The sequence below is a fragment of the Musca domestica genome, unplaced genomic scaffold, assembly GCF_030504385.1.
Source record: "Musca domestica strain aabys unplaced genomic scaffold, Musca_domestica.polishedcontigs.V.1.1 45, whole genome shotgun sequence".
NCBI classification, from domain to species: Eukaryota; Metazoa; Arthropoda; class Insecta; order Diptera; family Muscidae; genus Musca; species Musca domestica.
Window position 1 is genome coordinate 5,956,786 of NW_026712335.1, and position 17,086 is coordinate 5,973,871.

Here is a 17,086-nt window from a genome sequence, read left to right on the forward strand (position 1 = left end):
TCCAAATGGGATGAAATTTGGCACTTACGACCGAATTGAGTCTAGAAGCTAGTGTGTTAAATTTGGTGAAGATCGGTTCAGATATAGCTATAGCTCTCATATATATTGTTCATCCGATTTTTTATATTTGTTACCCACAGCCGTAATATGCCTTCCGTAACAACGATATTCAGGGAAATATATGAAATACAGCTCAGAAATATCTTTGCCAAATATTATCAACATCGGTTCAGATTTGGATATAACTCCCATATATATCAAATGGGCAATACAAGTCCGAATTTAAAAGATACAAATGCTTCGGCATATTTAGTCTTTTGAAATTTAAATTATATTTATAATCATAGCGTGTATGATTGAATTCTCCAATAAAAACGTTTAATTGTTATGTGAAGCTCTACTAAATTAGCAAAGCCACTCCCGACTTTAAGACTTTCTTTACTGGTTTAATTTACAATATGATATTTCTTTTTAAATACTACTCACACACATACTTGAACACCTACCAATCTCCATATGTGTGTGCGTTTGTGTTCTCTACTTCATTGATTTTATTCTATGCCATCCATTCGGAGACATTTTACAAGACAATTTGCTTTTAATTTATTTAATAAATTAATTCAATTGTGGACACAAATGTATCCAGCCACTCAAAGTTGAAATGGATGCCAAAAATGTTTCCATTGTTGGCATAAACAAATAAAATGGATCCATTTAAAACTTTGTCACCAAACTTTGTTCCAAAAACGAAAGAGAGAGAGGGAGGAATAGTTTATATTGATTGTAGTGAATTTCGGAATTGTGTGTGTGTGGACTGATTTTATGTGAGTCAATGTGTATGTGTAGCATTTCCATTTGTCCATGTCCATTTGACACTAATGTCTCCTGACATTCAAAACTGCCAACATGGTAAGCTCCATTGACTTTTGGTTGGTTCAGATGAATGCAGACAAACGCTCTCTTTCTCTCTCTCACACACACACACACACTCGAACACACAATGGGTTTTGAAGCCACAAAATGCAGGTTGATCTTTTATGTATTGCGTGTATCCGTGCATGTGTTTGTGTGCATAGCTCACCTATGGACCACACCACAGTCAGACAACGAAGGTGAAATAACTGTCACCAGCAGAAACAACTGCAAAAAGGGATGGGAAAGGGAGGAAATAAAATAGAAGCGTAAACGTTTAGTTCTGGTTGACCGAAAACAATCCCCCCAAAACAACAAACAACTTTTAACAATAAACCATTAAACTTCGTTACTGTTACACGCAGAACTTGAGAGAATTTTAATGAGGTATTTTCGAGGAAAAAAATTTAAAACTTGTGCAATGATAACAGTGATAATACCCGTGGCGTTACCACACGTCCATAATAATCTATTTATCGCTTTATGGAGGGAATTGTAAGTACTTAAAAATATGGAATTAAAAGTAAACACTCAGGTTTTATTACAAAAAGTTTCTGAAGTCACTTGGCTTGTAAAATTTCCCTTAGACTTCCTATTCGGTAGAAAAGTATAAAATTTCGAAAAATCAGGTTCTCCGAATAATGGATTTTTTGTAAAACAAGTTAACTCAGTCAATTTTGTCAACAGATTTATGTACATCCCCAGCCTTGAGTTATGATTATTCTAACTGTTAACTCATTTAAGGGGGGAGGTTCGGTAGCAGTTTACCAATATTGTCCAATTCGTATCTGACCTAAGACTGATATAAATATTGCAACGTGTCATATTTTGACTATATCGTCTACATCCTATACTTTATATGAGGTATGTGTGAATTTTTGGAAAATATGTGTGAGGTGCCAGATGTAGCGGAAGTACTTCTCTTTATCTAATACCGATAAAAAATATTTGTATGTGCAAAATTTAGAGGAAACCGAACATTTATGTTTATATGAAATCATAAATTCCGATAAATTACATATAGATATCAGAATTCTGGTTAAGAGAAATATTTGGATAAAGCAAGTTGTATAGAATCGCTGACTTCTTTCGCAAGTTATGATAGATATAAGTATAAAAAATGGTAACACTTTGTTGGTGAGGTACCAGAAGGCGTTAGCAAAGATGTTAGGATTTGTGAAATTGGAAGAGAATTGGATGATATTTCGAGTTTTATGTGCGTTTTGTTTTTCAAAATTGTAACTCCTTGTTGGGGAAGTACCAGAAGGAGTTCGCCGATATATCCCATTTTCACAGCAGATCTTGTGTTAGTAAAAATAATGCCATGTGTGAAATTTGCAGAGAACTGCATGTTTATTTCGGATTTTATAATAGTTATTAAAAATTTTGAACCTTTGTGGGGGAGGTACCAGAAGAAATAATTCTATCTCTACCATCATTATAACAGCTATTTTGTTGATGGAAATATTGATATGTACCAAGTCTGAATGGAATCGGATGTTAATTTCGCTTTTTATGAAATTCATTGATTTAAAAAAAAATGTTGATCCTTTGTGTGGAAGGTACCAGACGGAGTGGACCGATAAATTCCATCTTCACAGCACTCGTTGTGTTAGTAGAAATTATGAAATGCGTGAAATATGAAGAGAACCGGTTGCTTATATCAGATTTTATAATCGTTTCGGTTACTCAAAAGCCAGTACATCGAATTTGGGGAAAATCGGTTCAGATATAGCTATAGCTTCCATATATATGTTTCATCCGACTTGGTGTTTAAGTCCCTTACATTCGTAATATGTATTCCACAAGAATGATATTTGGTACCAGTAGTGGGATTCTCTAAGTCATTATTTGAGTTACCGACAATAATCGGTAACTTTAAAATCAAAATTTTTGATATGAAAAAGAAGTTAAAGTTCACAACATTGGTATCTATCGGTAGGTCTTAACGACTACTTTGATCTCGTCGCTATCTTCCCGAAAAATTTCGTTAATTACCTAAGTTATATGCATTTTAAGTTCACCGAGTTTGTCGGTAACTCAAAAAATGAGTTAGAGAATTCCACTACATACATCAGATACAGCCCACAAATACTTCTGTCAAGATCGGATCAAATGTGGATATAGCTCCTATATATATCATTGTCAGATATCAGGTTTATTGTACACCAAATTGCTAATATCAGAAGCAAGTACAATTTTTTGTGAAAATTGGTTCAGATATGTTTCATTTTAGGGTTTCTGGTCCCTCACATGCGCAATATGCACTTCACAACAATAATATTTGATACCGGACATCAGATATAACTTGCAAATGTCTCTGCCAAATTTTATCGAGATCAGTTCAGATTTTATGTACCTTCGATATACATCTTCATCTGATTTTATGGTTATTGTCCATCATACATGTAATTTCAACCCAAGTTGGATAGATTTTGTCATATTTCACCAAAGGAAATAATTTGGTGAAATTCGGTCCGGTATTTCTATTGCTCCAATAAATATGTTTATACTCTACACCACATAGTGGTAAGGGTATTATGTCTTTGTGCATTTGTTTGTAACATGGAGAAGAAAACGAGATAGACCCATAGTTCCTTTTGGTGATCAGCATAGAATCACATTTTGAGTCGATTTATGCATGTCCGTCCGACTGTCCGTTCGTTCGTCCGTCTGTCTGTCCATTTTTTTTTTTTTTTTGTACACAAAATGCAGGTTGCATTTAACATTCGATTGAGATAAAATTTTGCACAAGTCTAGTTTATTGTGCACCAAACGTGTAATATCAGCCCGAATAGTATGGAATTTTGCACATACACATTAGGCCTGAAAATAAGTATGCCAAATTTGATCGAAATCGGTTCAGATATAGCTATAGCTCCCATATATATTGTTCATCCGATTTGTTATTTTTGTCCTCCGCAGCCATAATATGCACTCTGTAACAACAATATTTGGGGAAATATATCAAATGCAGCTCAGAAATACCTTTGCTAAATGTTATCGAGATCGGTTCAGATTTGGAAATAGCTCCTATATATGTAACTATATAGCTCATATATATATATATATATATATATATATATATATATATATATATATATATATATATATATATATATATATATATATATATATATATATATATATATATATATATATATATATATATATATATATATATTGTTCATCCGATTTGTTGTATTTGTTACCCACAGCCGTAATATGCACTCCGTAACAAAGATATTCAAATACAGCTCAGAAATATATTTGCCAAATTTTATCGAGATCGGTTGAGATTTGGATATAGCTCCCATATATATTTTTATCTGATTTCAAATTAATTTTGCACCAAATAGGCAATAAAAGTCCGAATTTAAAAGATACTAATGCTTCGGCATATTTAGTCTTTTAAATTATAATTATAATCATAGTGTGTATGATTGAATTCTCACACAAAAAACTTTTAATTGTAATGCGGAGCTCGACTTAATTAGCAAAGTGGTGCAGGGTATCATTAAGTCGGCCCCGCCCGACCTTGGGACTTTATTTACTGGTTTTAATTTGTAATCTATATTTTACATTAACAGTTAATGTTAGGTATATTTAATATAACCCCGGTGAGTCAAGATTTCCAATATTTCTTCGGGACGTGGCCTAACATTTTTGGAGATGAACGATATTTAGGGCATGAAATGGCTCAAGGTAGCACCGGTTGGTACTTAACACCGACGTAGGTTTTAAAAATATTGGGATGTGCCAAGTCTGAATGGAATCGAGTGTTAATTTCGTGTGTTGTGAGCTTCAAACATATTCAAAATTTTGACCCTTTATGGGGGAGGTACCAGAAGGAGTGGGCCGATATATCCTATCTTAACACCAGACCGTGGGTTAATAAAAATATTGTAAAGTGTGTGATTTGTTGATAAACGGACTCTTACATCGTACTTTACAAGAGTTATAATTATTCAAAACGTTGACTCGTTGTGGAGGAAGTACTTGATGGAGTGGGCCGAGATTGTCTATTGTCTCAAAAAATCAATATAAATCGCAATTACAATATGAACACTTTACAACGAAAATGCCCGATTTTAGGCATTTTAAATGTTGTGAATTATTTAAAGTCTTAAAAATCTTAATATGTCTTCGATGAAGCCACCTGATGACTACAAAGGCCGCCCACATGCCAGTGATATCAGATGTCATGACAAATTCGCATGTCGTCTATAAATAGCATGAACCGCACAACGCAATTAATTAGCTTTAAATTACCAAATTAAGGATTTACAACAACAGCAACAAACAAATAACAACAATAATAATAAAGCTATATAATTTGACAAACAATAAAAGGCACACACACACACATATATACACTCACCATGTTCGCTTTGTTACTAAAAATAAATGCCATTTAAATAGCTTCACAAGTACGTAACCAATTTGGCCATAAGGATGCCATTCAAAATAAATAGGCCAGAGAATGGAGCCTAACAACCGTACCATGGCATTTTTGTATACAGCATTAATTGGTCCAAAAACCCTAATAATGGCATAGTCACACAAACACAATGACATGGCTACATATACACATACCAAAGGAAAGGCCACAATAATTTTTTCCAGGGCTAAAGCAACGCATAACACTACAAAAAGCACAAACACTACTACACGGTACACCAACTGCTCTCTCTCTCTCTGTCGCTCTCTCGCTTCCTAATCAATGTGTAATGCGATTTAATAAAATACCATAATTTGATTTTATTACAGCCACAAAATTCACAACAGCATCAAGAGCAGTCATAACAATAGCAATAAAAACAAAACAGCAACAAGCATCCAACTAACTAACCAAACAACCTAACAGCCTAGACGACCAACCTTTCGAACCTACCAAACCAACTAGCGAACAGTAACCAAGCGTATCCTCAAAACACCAGCAAATATCCCACAAAATTTCCAAAGCAAGCAACAAGTGAATAGAACCATTTCACACACGCATACGCATACGCATACAACTATATCCACTAATACTATTACAGCTAAAACAACTACGACTACTACTAAAACGTCAATTAAAATTTAACAAAACAAATTTTGTAGCCTCCAACCAATGAGACCATAATACGACCGCATGTAATTAACATAGGCATTCTTGTTAACCCAAAAAAAAAACTACCAACAACAACAACCAGCCATTGAATTTCTCGCAACACAACTCCCGAGCCCATGTGTGTGCCTTTGACTTTTGATCACCGCACTCAACTTATTTAATATTATCCTCTGAAGGCTCAGAAATAATACAACCAAATCCTGTTAATAAAATTACACACAGACACGCATACAGGCACACATGCTCGCACGCTGCCGCACACAACGACCCACAAGGCCAGTAATTAATTCATTCAGCGACCACAAAGAGCAGGCCACAGCTACAAGGACACCAAGGATATAGACCACAATAACTTATCGCAAATATTATTTGTTCAACCAACGAAGGCTGGTCTCGGATCTCGAGTGCATTGTGAGGTGTAGCATTTCCACTCCCACACTCACCACCAATTGCAGAAAAAAAACACCCACCACCCATTTAACCCGCCCACTGGAGTAAGTGAAATTCGGCAAAATAGCGCTACATTGGAAAAAATTAAAAGAGCACATCTTGCAAACACGGACCCATAAACCACATGAACAGGTCGAGGAGGCATCATCGTCCACATATCAGGCTTTTGGTGGCGACATCCAGCCGGAGCCACTATCGAATAATAATCATGAAGCTATAGATAGGTTGCAATACCAGCAGGGACAAGTAGTGTCGCACCATCATCCCCATCATCCCCAGTATCAGTTTCAACAGCAGCTGCAACAGCAACAACAGCAGCAGCATCACCATACCTCTCCTTTGGCCAAAGCAAATCTAGGACAGCAACAAAATCCCGCTGCTCCGGCTGGAGGCCATTCCTCAGCCCATAAAATTGTTTCACCAAATTCGACAACAACAAAATCAGCAGCCACGGCGACCACAGCGGCTCGACGTTACTCACGGTTTGAATGCACAGATGAGCTGGAACGACGTGTGAGCAGTGGCAGTACAGGCGGCGGAGCGACAAGTGTAAGCGGCAGCATTGGCAATATCTTTGGACGATCAGGTGAATATCAAAGTGCTGTGAGTGGCAGTGGTGGTGATGTAGGCCAACAGCACCAGCAGCAACAACAACAACAATACGGCACAGGGCGTTCTTATGCTGAGGCCAGATTTAAACGAGGCAGTGTTTACGGCGATACATCGAATAAATATTCAACGATTGGTGGCAGTAGTAGTAGTGGTATTAGTGGCAGCTATGCCAGTGGTCTGGATGGCAGTCAGAGAGGTAAGTGATGAGTTAGAATCAAAGGATAAAACTTAGACAACTGAGTATCATTAGCTGAATGAAATACTCTTCAAGAAATAATTTCCAGGAGATGTACGATGGTTCAACTTGTATGAGAAGGTGTAAAAAAATATGTTTTTCATCCGATCGATTTGAGTTTTTGAGTCTCCATGTTTTGACACAAGTCCAATATATGGATGCATCCCATTTTAAAGTATTGTTTAGGTTCTGGCGATATACTTCAAAAGTTTTATTTTAATAATTTTATATTTTTGGTTCTTGAAAATATTGGAATATGCGAACTTTCAAGACATTTGGACTCTTATTTCACATAAGCTTTGTGAATTTTCAAAAACTTTGACCCTTTGCGAGGGAGGTGGGACTATATTTGTCCATTTTCACACCTGACATAAATCTGAAAAAATATATATTGGAATTTGCAATGATTTTTTCTCTTTCAACGAGGTACATTTTATTCGAAAATGTTAACATTTTGTAGGGCATATACCAGAAGGAGTGGTCAACGGTTGATCATCTTCGAACTCGATCTTAGTTTGACAATAATATTACGACGTACAAAGTTGGAACCAAATCGGATACTCCCTTCGAGATTCATCGTGCGCAGCAGCCATCCAGACAGAAAAACGGAGGACACCCCTAGATCGACTTCCAATGGCCTAAAACGGATTTCATACAAACGGACCTAGGTTCTAAAACTGTTATTTCGGTTAAGCGCGTTTTTGCCCTATCAAATTATGTGTGCCTTCAATAGCCGTATGGCTGGGGATATAAAAATTATTTTTATCATGTGTGTGTGTGTTTAGCAGCAAAGAATGTATTCGATATGACACAAACTTGCCGCAGATTTTGTTATAGAACCCCTCCAAAGACTGTTAATTTTAGTGTTTATGTTAGTTTTTCGAGCAATAACATTTTTTTACATGGGTTACAGGCATAGTCTCCGACTCCGCCAAAAAAAGGACTCTCCTTGAGGAGAACACATTTTAAAGGAGTTCTTTGGGTAAAAGAAGACATTTTTAGGTCTTGTGTGGGGGGAAGACATTTTGAAAGACACCTATGGATTGAGTTGGGCCAATCTAGTTTGATCGAACGAACTTCCGTGGACTCCGGTAGTTTGTATGAAAACTACGCGTATGAGTGATATGAAATATATGAAATCACTCATACGTTTAGGAACCGGTGTACTGCACTATGATCCAGAAGAGAAGATTCATGGAGGGAAAATTTCAGAATATCTCATATAATAAAAAATCTTCAAGAACTTTAATGACTTCTGTGAAGAAATGACCTATTGAAGGAATTTTCTGAAGGTAGCACTGTTGTAAGGTCACTTATAGGATAATTTGAAGAAATCCCGTGGAAAGAATCGTATTTTGTAAGTGTCCAATGGATAGGAGATTTTCGGGTGAGATAAAAAAAAATCTGCAACAAAATCGAACACCATAATTTTTACATTCTTGTTTTTTAATTTTATGATGTCGGATTTTAAAATGTAGGAAATAGCATCACATTTTAGAATAAGTTTAGATTTAGATTTTAGATTGGTCACCTTTGGCACAAATTATGACCTTCAAACGGACAATGAAACCGTCACACGTTGTCCGAATGTTGTTCTGCAGTATTTTGGTCCATTCCCGGCGAAGTGCTTGCTTGAGGTGATCGACACTTTGGTATTTTTTTAGTACCAACCTTGCTTTCCAAAATACTCCACAAACAATAGTCCAACGGATTGGTATCCGGAGATTTTGGTGGCCACTGTGTGCAGGAAATGAAGCAAGGAACCTCATTTTGTAACCATTCTTGGGTGGAGCGTGCTTCAAGGTCTGCGGCCAAAGTGTTTGCGTGCCCAATTCCTTAGTACATCCAGAATATTTTCGCGATAATATTCGGCATTTATTCTGATGCGAGCCATTTTTCGGCCACTGCGACGCGGGTTTCGATTAAGTCGCATCTTTACTTTTCGAACCATTTCTGCTGATGTTGCAATTACCGGTATCACGGTAACGAGCGATGGTACGAGACACGAAAGATTTATTCACATTTAAATGTTGGAGTGCTCTAACGATAGCCACTTATGGTTTTCCAGCCAAATATACGAATAATTTTTTTCTGGAAAATTCTCACAAAAATGATTTTGTAGGCTTGTAACCAATTTAATGAGCTGTCACTGAAATAATTTTAACAGCTGTCGGACGAGTGGCTTAAAAATTAGAGCAGTCTGAAATTGATGGCAGTTTTTTATCTCACCCTGTATTCTTGATCAGCATAAAATTCTATGTCGATTTAGCGATGTCCGTCCATCTGTCCGTCAGGCTACCTGTGGAAATCACTCTAGCCTCCGAACGAATTAAATTAGTTTGATAAAATTTTGCTCAAATGTATATTATGTCTGCAGGTCTTTTGGTATTGAAAATGGGCCATGTAGGTTCACATTTTGGTACAGACATTATTCACCGGAATTGTTTTAAATTTGGTATTTGAAGTTCGTAATAGATACTTCAGCCTTGGACTCTGCAGGTCTACGTCTTCGTATAGCCCCCATATATATTCGGTATTTTGATGATTTTAGCGATATTATTCACCGGCATTGGTATTTGAAGTTCGTAATTTTACTACAGCCTAAGACACACAAAATTGTCCGTTATGTGGGGGCTATACGAAGACGTGGACTTGCGCTCCAAATGGTGGAGGGTATTCAAAGTTCGGTCCGGCCGAACTTACAGCTTTTTTACTTGTAAAACGGTTAAGCTAACCGTTTCTCGAAAAATGTTATCGATAAAGATGGGTAGGTAGGTATCATCATTCCTTCAAGGAATGATTAAAAAAATCTCCTTAGCGTTTCAAGAGAATAACTATTTTATTCCTAAATTTTATTCAATCACCAACTTTTATTTAATTTAGTTCCCCCGCGGTTTTACGGTTTTCCGTTTCCTCAAACCATAATTGGACATAGTATGTGGCTTCTTATTTGAAATTCAAATTAGTTATTATGGCGACCACAAATATGGTTAAAGATTTCAAGTGACAAAGTTTACAAATTTTTAATGAAATTGTCTGCAGCAACTATCTCAATAATATCGTTAATAAAAAAATGTGATAGAGGTTAAACAATTTCACAGACCTCACTTAACCTATGAGAATATTAAATTTCTCGCATTTTTCAATAATGGCTACAGAATAAAGGGAAGAAGCAATTTCAAAATGATTTCGATAACTTGTCTTTCTAATAATTAAAACGATTACTTTTGATTATAGAAATTATGTCTCAGAATTAATATCTCTCTATAAAATATATATTTATACATAAAAATATATATTTTTCGATTGAAATAAACCTAGACTTAAGTATTATTATTATTATTATTATTATTATTATTATTATTATTATTATTATTATTATTATTATTATTATTATTATTATTATTATTATTATTATTATTATTATTATTATTATTATTATTATTATTATTATTATTATTATTATTATTATTATTATTTTATTATATTATATTATTATTATTATATTATTATTATTATTATTATTATTATATATTATATTATTATTCTTATTATTATTATATTATTATTATTATTATTATTATTATATTATTATTATTATTATTATTATTATTATTATTATTATTATTATTATATTATTATTATTATTCTTATTATTATTATTATTCTTATTATTATTATTCTTATTATTATTATTATTATTATTTATTATTATATTATTATTATTATTATTATTATTATTATTATTATTATTATTATATTATTATTATTATTATATTATATTATTATTATTCTTATTATATTATTATTATTATTATTATTATTATTATTATTATTATTATTATTATATATTATTATATATTATTATTATTATTATTATTATTATTATTCTTATTATTATTATATTATTATTATATTATTATTATTATTATTATTATTATTATTATATTCTTATTATTATTATTATTATTATTATTATTATTATATTATATTATTATTATTATTATTATTATTATATATTATTATTATTATTATTATTATTATTATTATTATTATTATTATTATTATTATTATTAGTATTATTATATTATTATTATTATTATTATTATTATATTATTATTATTATTATTATTATTATTATTATTATTATTATTATTATTATATTATTATTATTATTATTATTATTATTATTATTATTATTATTATTATTATTATTATTATTATTATTATTATTATTATTATTATTATTATTATATTATTATTATTATTATTATTATTATTATTATTATTATTATTATATTATTATTATTATTATTATTATTATTATTATTATTATTATTATTATTATTATTATTATTATTATTATTATTATTATATTATTATTATTATTATTATTATTATTATTATTATTATTATTATATTATTATTATTATTATTATTATTATTATTATTATTATTATTATTATTATTATTATTATTATTATTATATTATTATTATTATTATTATTATTATTATTATTATTATTATATTATTATTATTATATTATTATTATTATTATTATTATATTATTATATTATTATTATTATTATTATATTATTATTATTATTATTATTATTATTATTATATATTATTATTATTATTATTATTATTATATTATTATTATTATTCCTTTTTTTTTTTGAACTAAAACAAAAGAATTAATATACCTTCCCCGGACGATTGATTCGATCCAAAGGAAGTTCATCGATTTTCTTCTACACAATCACATTTTCAATGAAACAAATAATCGTTGCCCAAACTTTTTAATCCCTCCAGAATCTCCTTCAATTCATGCTAAGTTAGTTAATTAAAAGTAATTCAATACCATTTGCCTTCTGCACATGCCGAACTTGCCCCATAAATTGATGGAAAATTTGACAAAACCTTGCAAAAGCATTTGCCATACGGGTACAACAATTCGAAAAGTCAGTTTACACTTTATTACCACAAAATTATCCATCATATCAGGTGGCAAAACATTGCAGCACTTGTCCTATTTGCTCTCCTTTGGTTGGTTATGGGGTTGTTGTTGCTGCTATTGTTGTTATTCTTGCTGTTGACACTTTCATTTTTTGGAACATGCACAACATGAAATACGCTCCGGATACCTAGTGTCCAATGAATAACAAATTATGACAAATAGATGACACACAGTAAACCGTAGAACACATAATCTTACCAAATGTAACTAACATTGCATGGTTTAAAAGGGTCATTCAAGTAGGGGGTGATGGGAATTTTAAAGGGGAGAAAAAGAGAGATTGACATTTAGGGACACCTCAGTTAAAACCTGAGGGGATCAACATTAGTATTTGGCTATACTATCGTCCTTATGGCTACAGATACGGCGGAAGTGGGCCTTATTGATATTTGCAGTCGATCTACCCATGTCCGTCCCTCTGCTTACTATGACTCCCGAAGGGACTATATGATTTGATAATGTTTTTACCAAACTTAAGTCAAGTTCGACAATGTGCGATATTCCTCCTTCTGGTAAAACCATCCTATACAAAAGTTCAAGATTTAGAGAAAATATATAAAAAATCTCATATTTATTATGTGGAGAACTTAGGTGATCGGATTTTAACTAGTGACTATATATCACCTAGGCTAGACTTCGACACACTGGACACTTGGACCAAGAATACTCCACCTTTCAGCGGTATAGCTATCTATACCGACGGCTCTAAGATGGAAAGTACATGTGTTTCTGCAAAAGCCTGAATATCCGCAATTTATTCAAACTCAATAAAGATTCTAGCGTATTCGAGGCAGAAATCTTTACTATCAGGAAAGCCGTATAATTGCTGATAAATCGAACATTTGAACTGGATGAACCGGTGACTATATATGTAGGTAGTCAAGCAGCCCTAAAAGCGCTAAATTCATCCAGCATTAAATCTATGACAGTTCTGAAGTGCAGAATTGCTCTAGAAAAGTTGAAGTCCTATGTCAAGCTTTGATGGTTTCCTGGTCATAGCAATATTTCTGGCAATGAGGTGAATTGGCAAGGAATGGCTCCTAGTCAACTGTTCTAGAGATAGAGAACTTGGTGAAGCCAACCTTGTGTCACTTTTTCCAGATTATACACAAGCACAATTCTGAAAATTTTAGCATAACTGGTAATATGCAAGAGGCTGTATTGCTTCCAAAAAATTGGGCGATAATCTCCCAAAGAAGGTCTCTATCACTCATTTCCATGGCGAAATCGGACCTAAAACTTGTAGTAGGCTTAACCACAGGCCACTGTAATATAAGGGCGATGACTTCCAAGTGGGGGTGACTATTGCAGGCTTTGTCAAGACGAGGAAGAGATAGAAACTGCGGAACACTTACTCTGTCAATGTCAAACTCTTTATACTCACAGCCATATGGCTAGAGAGGATATATTCATTTCATACAGTCAAAACGTGTCTAGTCGAAATAACGGTTCTAGGTCTCTTTGGACCAAATCCGTTTCAAGACATTTGGAGTCGATCTAGCGATGCCCATCCATCCGTCCGTCCGTCTGTCTGGCTGGCAGGTGCGCACAATAACTCTCGAGGGAGTATCCGATTTGGTCCAAACTTGGTACATCGTAATATTTTTGTCAAACTAAGATTGAGTTCGGAGATAGGCAATATCGTTCCACTCCTTCTGGTACCTCCTCCACAAAAGATCGAAATTTTCAAAAAATATATTTTCTGCACAGAACGAGAAACGATAATCCGATTTTGCTCCAACTTTGCAAATCCTAATATTTGCGTCACTGCTATATTGCTTCACTCCATCAAATACCTCCCCACAAAGGGTCACAATGTTTAATAATTACAATTCCTATAAAATGTGATGTAAGAATCCGATTGTCTCCAAATTTCTACTAACACAAGATCTGTTGTGAAGATGGGATATATCGGTCCACTCCTTCTGGTACCTCCCTTCAAAATTTTGAATATCTATGGAGCTCATAAAAAGCGAAATTAACATCCGATTCCATTCCAGACTTGATACATCTCAATATTTCCATAAACACAAGATATGTTATAAAGATGGTATAGATCGAACCATTTCTTTTGCTACCTGCCCACAAAGGGTTTAAGTTTAGAAATAGAAAATAATTATCGTGACACAACAAGAAAGGATAATCCAATTTTGTTCAAACTTTAAAAATTTGTACCATTGCTAGGTCGGGTGCGAAAATGGATAATATCAGTCCACTCCATCAAGTACCACCCACAAAAGGGTCAACATTTTAAATAATCATAAAATGTGAAATAAGATTCCGATACGAAATTCTTCTTCAAATTTTACAAAATCTAGAATGTAAGTATTTTAATAACACCAGATCAGGTGTGAACATGGGATATATCGGTCCACTCCAAAATTTTAAATAACCATGACGCTCATAGAAGGCGAAATGAGAACCCAATTTTTTTTTCAAACGTGACACATCCTAATATTTTCGCCAACACAAGGTCTATTATGGAGACGGGATACATTGGTCTACTCCTTCTGGTACTTCCCCCACAAATGGCCAAAATTTTGAATAATTGTCCTCATGTTTTGCACATCTCAATATTTTTACCAACACAAGATCTGTGATATGTTTCATCTTCACACCACTCCTTCTGGTATCTCTTCCACAAGGGATCATCGTTTTGAACAATTATGTCTCTCACAAAATGTGAAATAAGCATCCGATTCTCTTCAAATTTCACCCGTCTCAATTATTTTATTAACAAAAGATTTGGTATAAAGTTGGGATATATCCGTTCACTCCTCCTGGTATTCCTCTCCCCCAACGGGTCAAAATTTTGAATAATTATACTTCATATAAAATACGAAACAAGCATCTGATTCTTTCTAAACTTCGCACATTCCAATAATTCGAAATTTGGTATTTGAAGTTCGTAATGGCCTTTGACAAAAAATTCTCCCTGAAGGTCCACGCCTTCGTATAGCCCCCATATAACGGCACATCCCAATATTCGTTATTTTGATGACTTTAGCAACATTATTCACCGGAATTGGAATCGAAATATATGCTATAGTAACTATGACAAAAAATATAAATATAAAGGTATATCATTAGAGCGGTATTTTTCGGAGGAATATTATTTTATTATTATTATTTTTTTTTTGTGAAAATTTTTATGTTTTTATTTTATAATAAAAAGTTCGGCCCGGCCGAACTTAGCTTTTTTTATTTGTTTTATTATAATATTTAAATTTTTATTATTTCCAACAAATTGGGTATATTTTTTAATAATAACTACCACCAGGTTATCAAGAACACCTTGATAATTTGAATCACATTGTCCTTTAATCTTAATTCGACATGTCAATCATGAACTTCATTTCGAAAATTTTTGCCAACTTCCAATGAAGGGAGAAAGCATCATTGGAATTTAATCTGAAATTAATTATGATGACATATTGAAAACAAAGAACGGTCTTCTGTGTAAATATCTCTTCATGCTAAATTTGACCATAACACTTTTTCCGGGTTTTGGCGCTAACGAAGGAAAACAAAAAGTAGCCACCAGCCACCATTGTGTACTATTCCATGAATTTATTAGTGAACATAACTCTCCAATTTCTATTGTCTCACTCTACCCTTCTCTCTCTCTCTCTCTCTCCTGTCTCTCTTCCAGGTACTGTGAATGGCTATGAGGTAACATCGAGCAAGCATTCGGATGGTGATGGTCCAAAACGAGCTCAGCAGGCACAACACACGGACGGTAACACAGCACCAGCGTCGTCGTCATCAGCAACAGGTTCATATTCCACAACAAGTTGTACCAGCACACCTCTGAGGCAACGCCTGCCCTCGCAAGCGGGTCTCAGTGATCTCAGTTCAGCGAATCCGGGTATATTTGTGGGCGGCATTGGTGGCAGTAACATTTACTGCAACAACATACAAACACCCAGCACATTTAATAGCAGCAATCTCGGTGTCAATTATTCCAGTGTAGCTGGTCCCACTACGGCCAGTGGAGGTAACATCAACAGCAGTGGAGGTTCTGGTGTAACTGGTACAGCAACAGGTCCTGTGGGTGGTAGTGGTACAACCGGAAGCGGAGATTGTGGCATTGTTGGTACTGCAGCAGCAGGAGCAACAGCAACAGGAGCATCGTCTGGTTCCGCATCGGCCTCAACACCATCAGCAGGTGGAGGAGGCAGCGGCGTCGCCAGTGTTCCCAGACGCCAGGGCAGTTTTACGAATGTGTTTTCGAAAATAATTGATGGTATGCCAGCCGGAACAATGTTTTCAAAATTCAAAAACGTCAGCACTCCAGTCGTCCAGCAGACTGTCATCGATGGCAATCCCATTAAACAGTATTTTGACATTGGCAAACAGGTGGCCTGTGCTGGGCCAGAGTTGGCATGGAAAATCCATGAGGGACACCGGAAAAATGACGGAAAGGTAGGTTGAGTGGTGGCCGTCTGTTGTTGTCCTCGTAGGCAATGCAAGGCTATTTGTCTGCTAACTGCAATTTCATTAGGGTAGTGGCGATGGGGATGCCACCTTGGGCACAATGTGGATGGATTGTTGCCACCAGCAGCATTCATGACTAACTAACTGACTGGTTGACTGACAGACTGGACGACTTCCTGACTGATCGTTTGTCTGACAGCATACAAATTGTTCTCTTGTTTCAATTATGTTTTCATTTTCTCCCCCATCGCTGCCATTGTTGTTGTTACTCTTGTTATTGTAATTGTTGCACTTTTGTTTACCACC

The 17,086-nt window shown here is 34.2% G+C and overlaps 2 protein-coding genes across 2 annotated transcripts in view; both read left to right on the top strand.

Moving 5' to 3' along the window:
• The first annotated feature begins 5,052 nt into the window (after positions 1–5,052).
• On the top strand, positions 5,053–16,583 carry LOC101897499 (box A-binding factor-like). Its single transcript, XM_059127420.1, has 4 exons — positions 5,053–5,127; positions 6,608–7,283; positions 15,996–16,330; positions 16,383–16,583. The coding sequence occupies exons 1-4, from the start codon at positions 5,053–5,055 to the stop codon at positions 16,581–16,583; spliced, it is 1,287 nt and encodes a 428-aa protein (XP_058983403.1).
• LOC101897672 (SCY1-like protein 2) overlaps positions 16,002–17,086 on the top strand; it is a 98,905-nt gene continuing 97,820 nt past the window's right edge. The window contains exon 1 of the mRNA XM_059127515.1: positions 16,002–16,768. Within this exon, the coding sequence (XP_058983498.1) occupies positions 16,592–16,768 (177 nt within the window). The 5' untranslated portion in view covers positions 16,002–16,591. The remainder of the gene's footprint in view (positions 16,769–17,086) is intronic.

Excerpts from the sequence above, each read along its gene's own strand:
- LOC101897499 (XM_059127420.1), top strand. The coding sequence starts at position 5,053 with ATGTCTTCGATGAAGCCACCTGATGACTACAAAGGCCGCCCACATGCC. Across the intron at positions 5,128-6,607 it reads TCAGATGTCATGACAAATTC|GTCGAGGAGGCATCATCGTC; the intron begins GCATGTCGTCTA and ends CCACATGAACAG. Across the intron at positions 16,331-16,382 it reads GTGTAGCTGGTCCCACTACG|CAACAGGTCCTGTGGGTGGT; the intron begins GCCAGTGGAGGT and ends TAACTGGTACAG.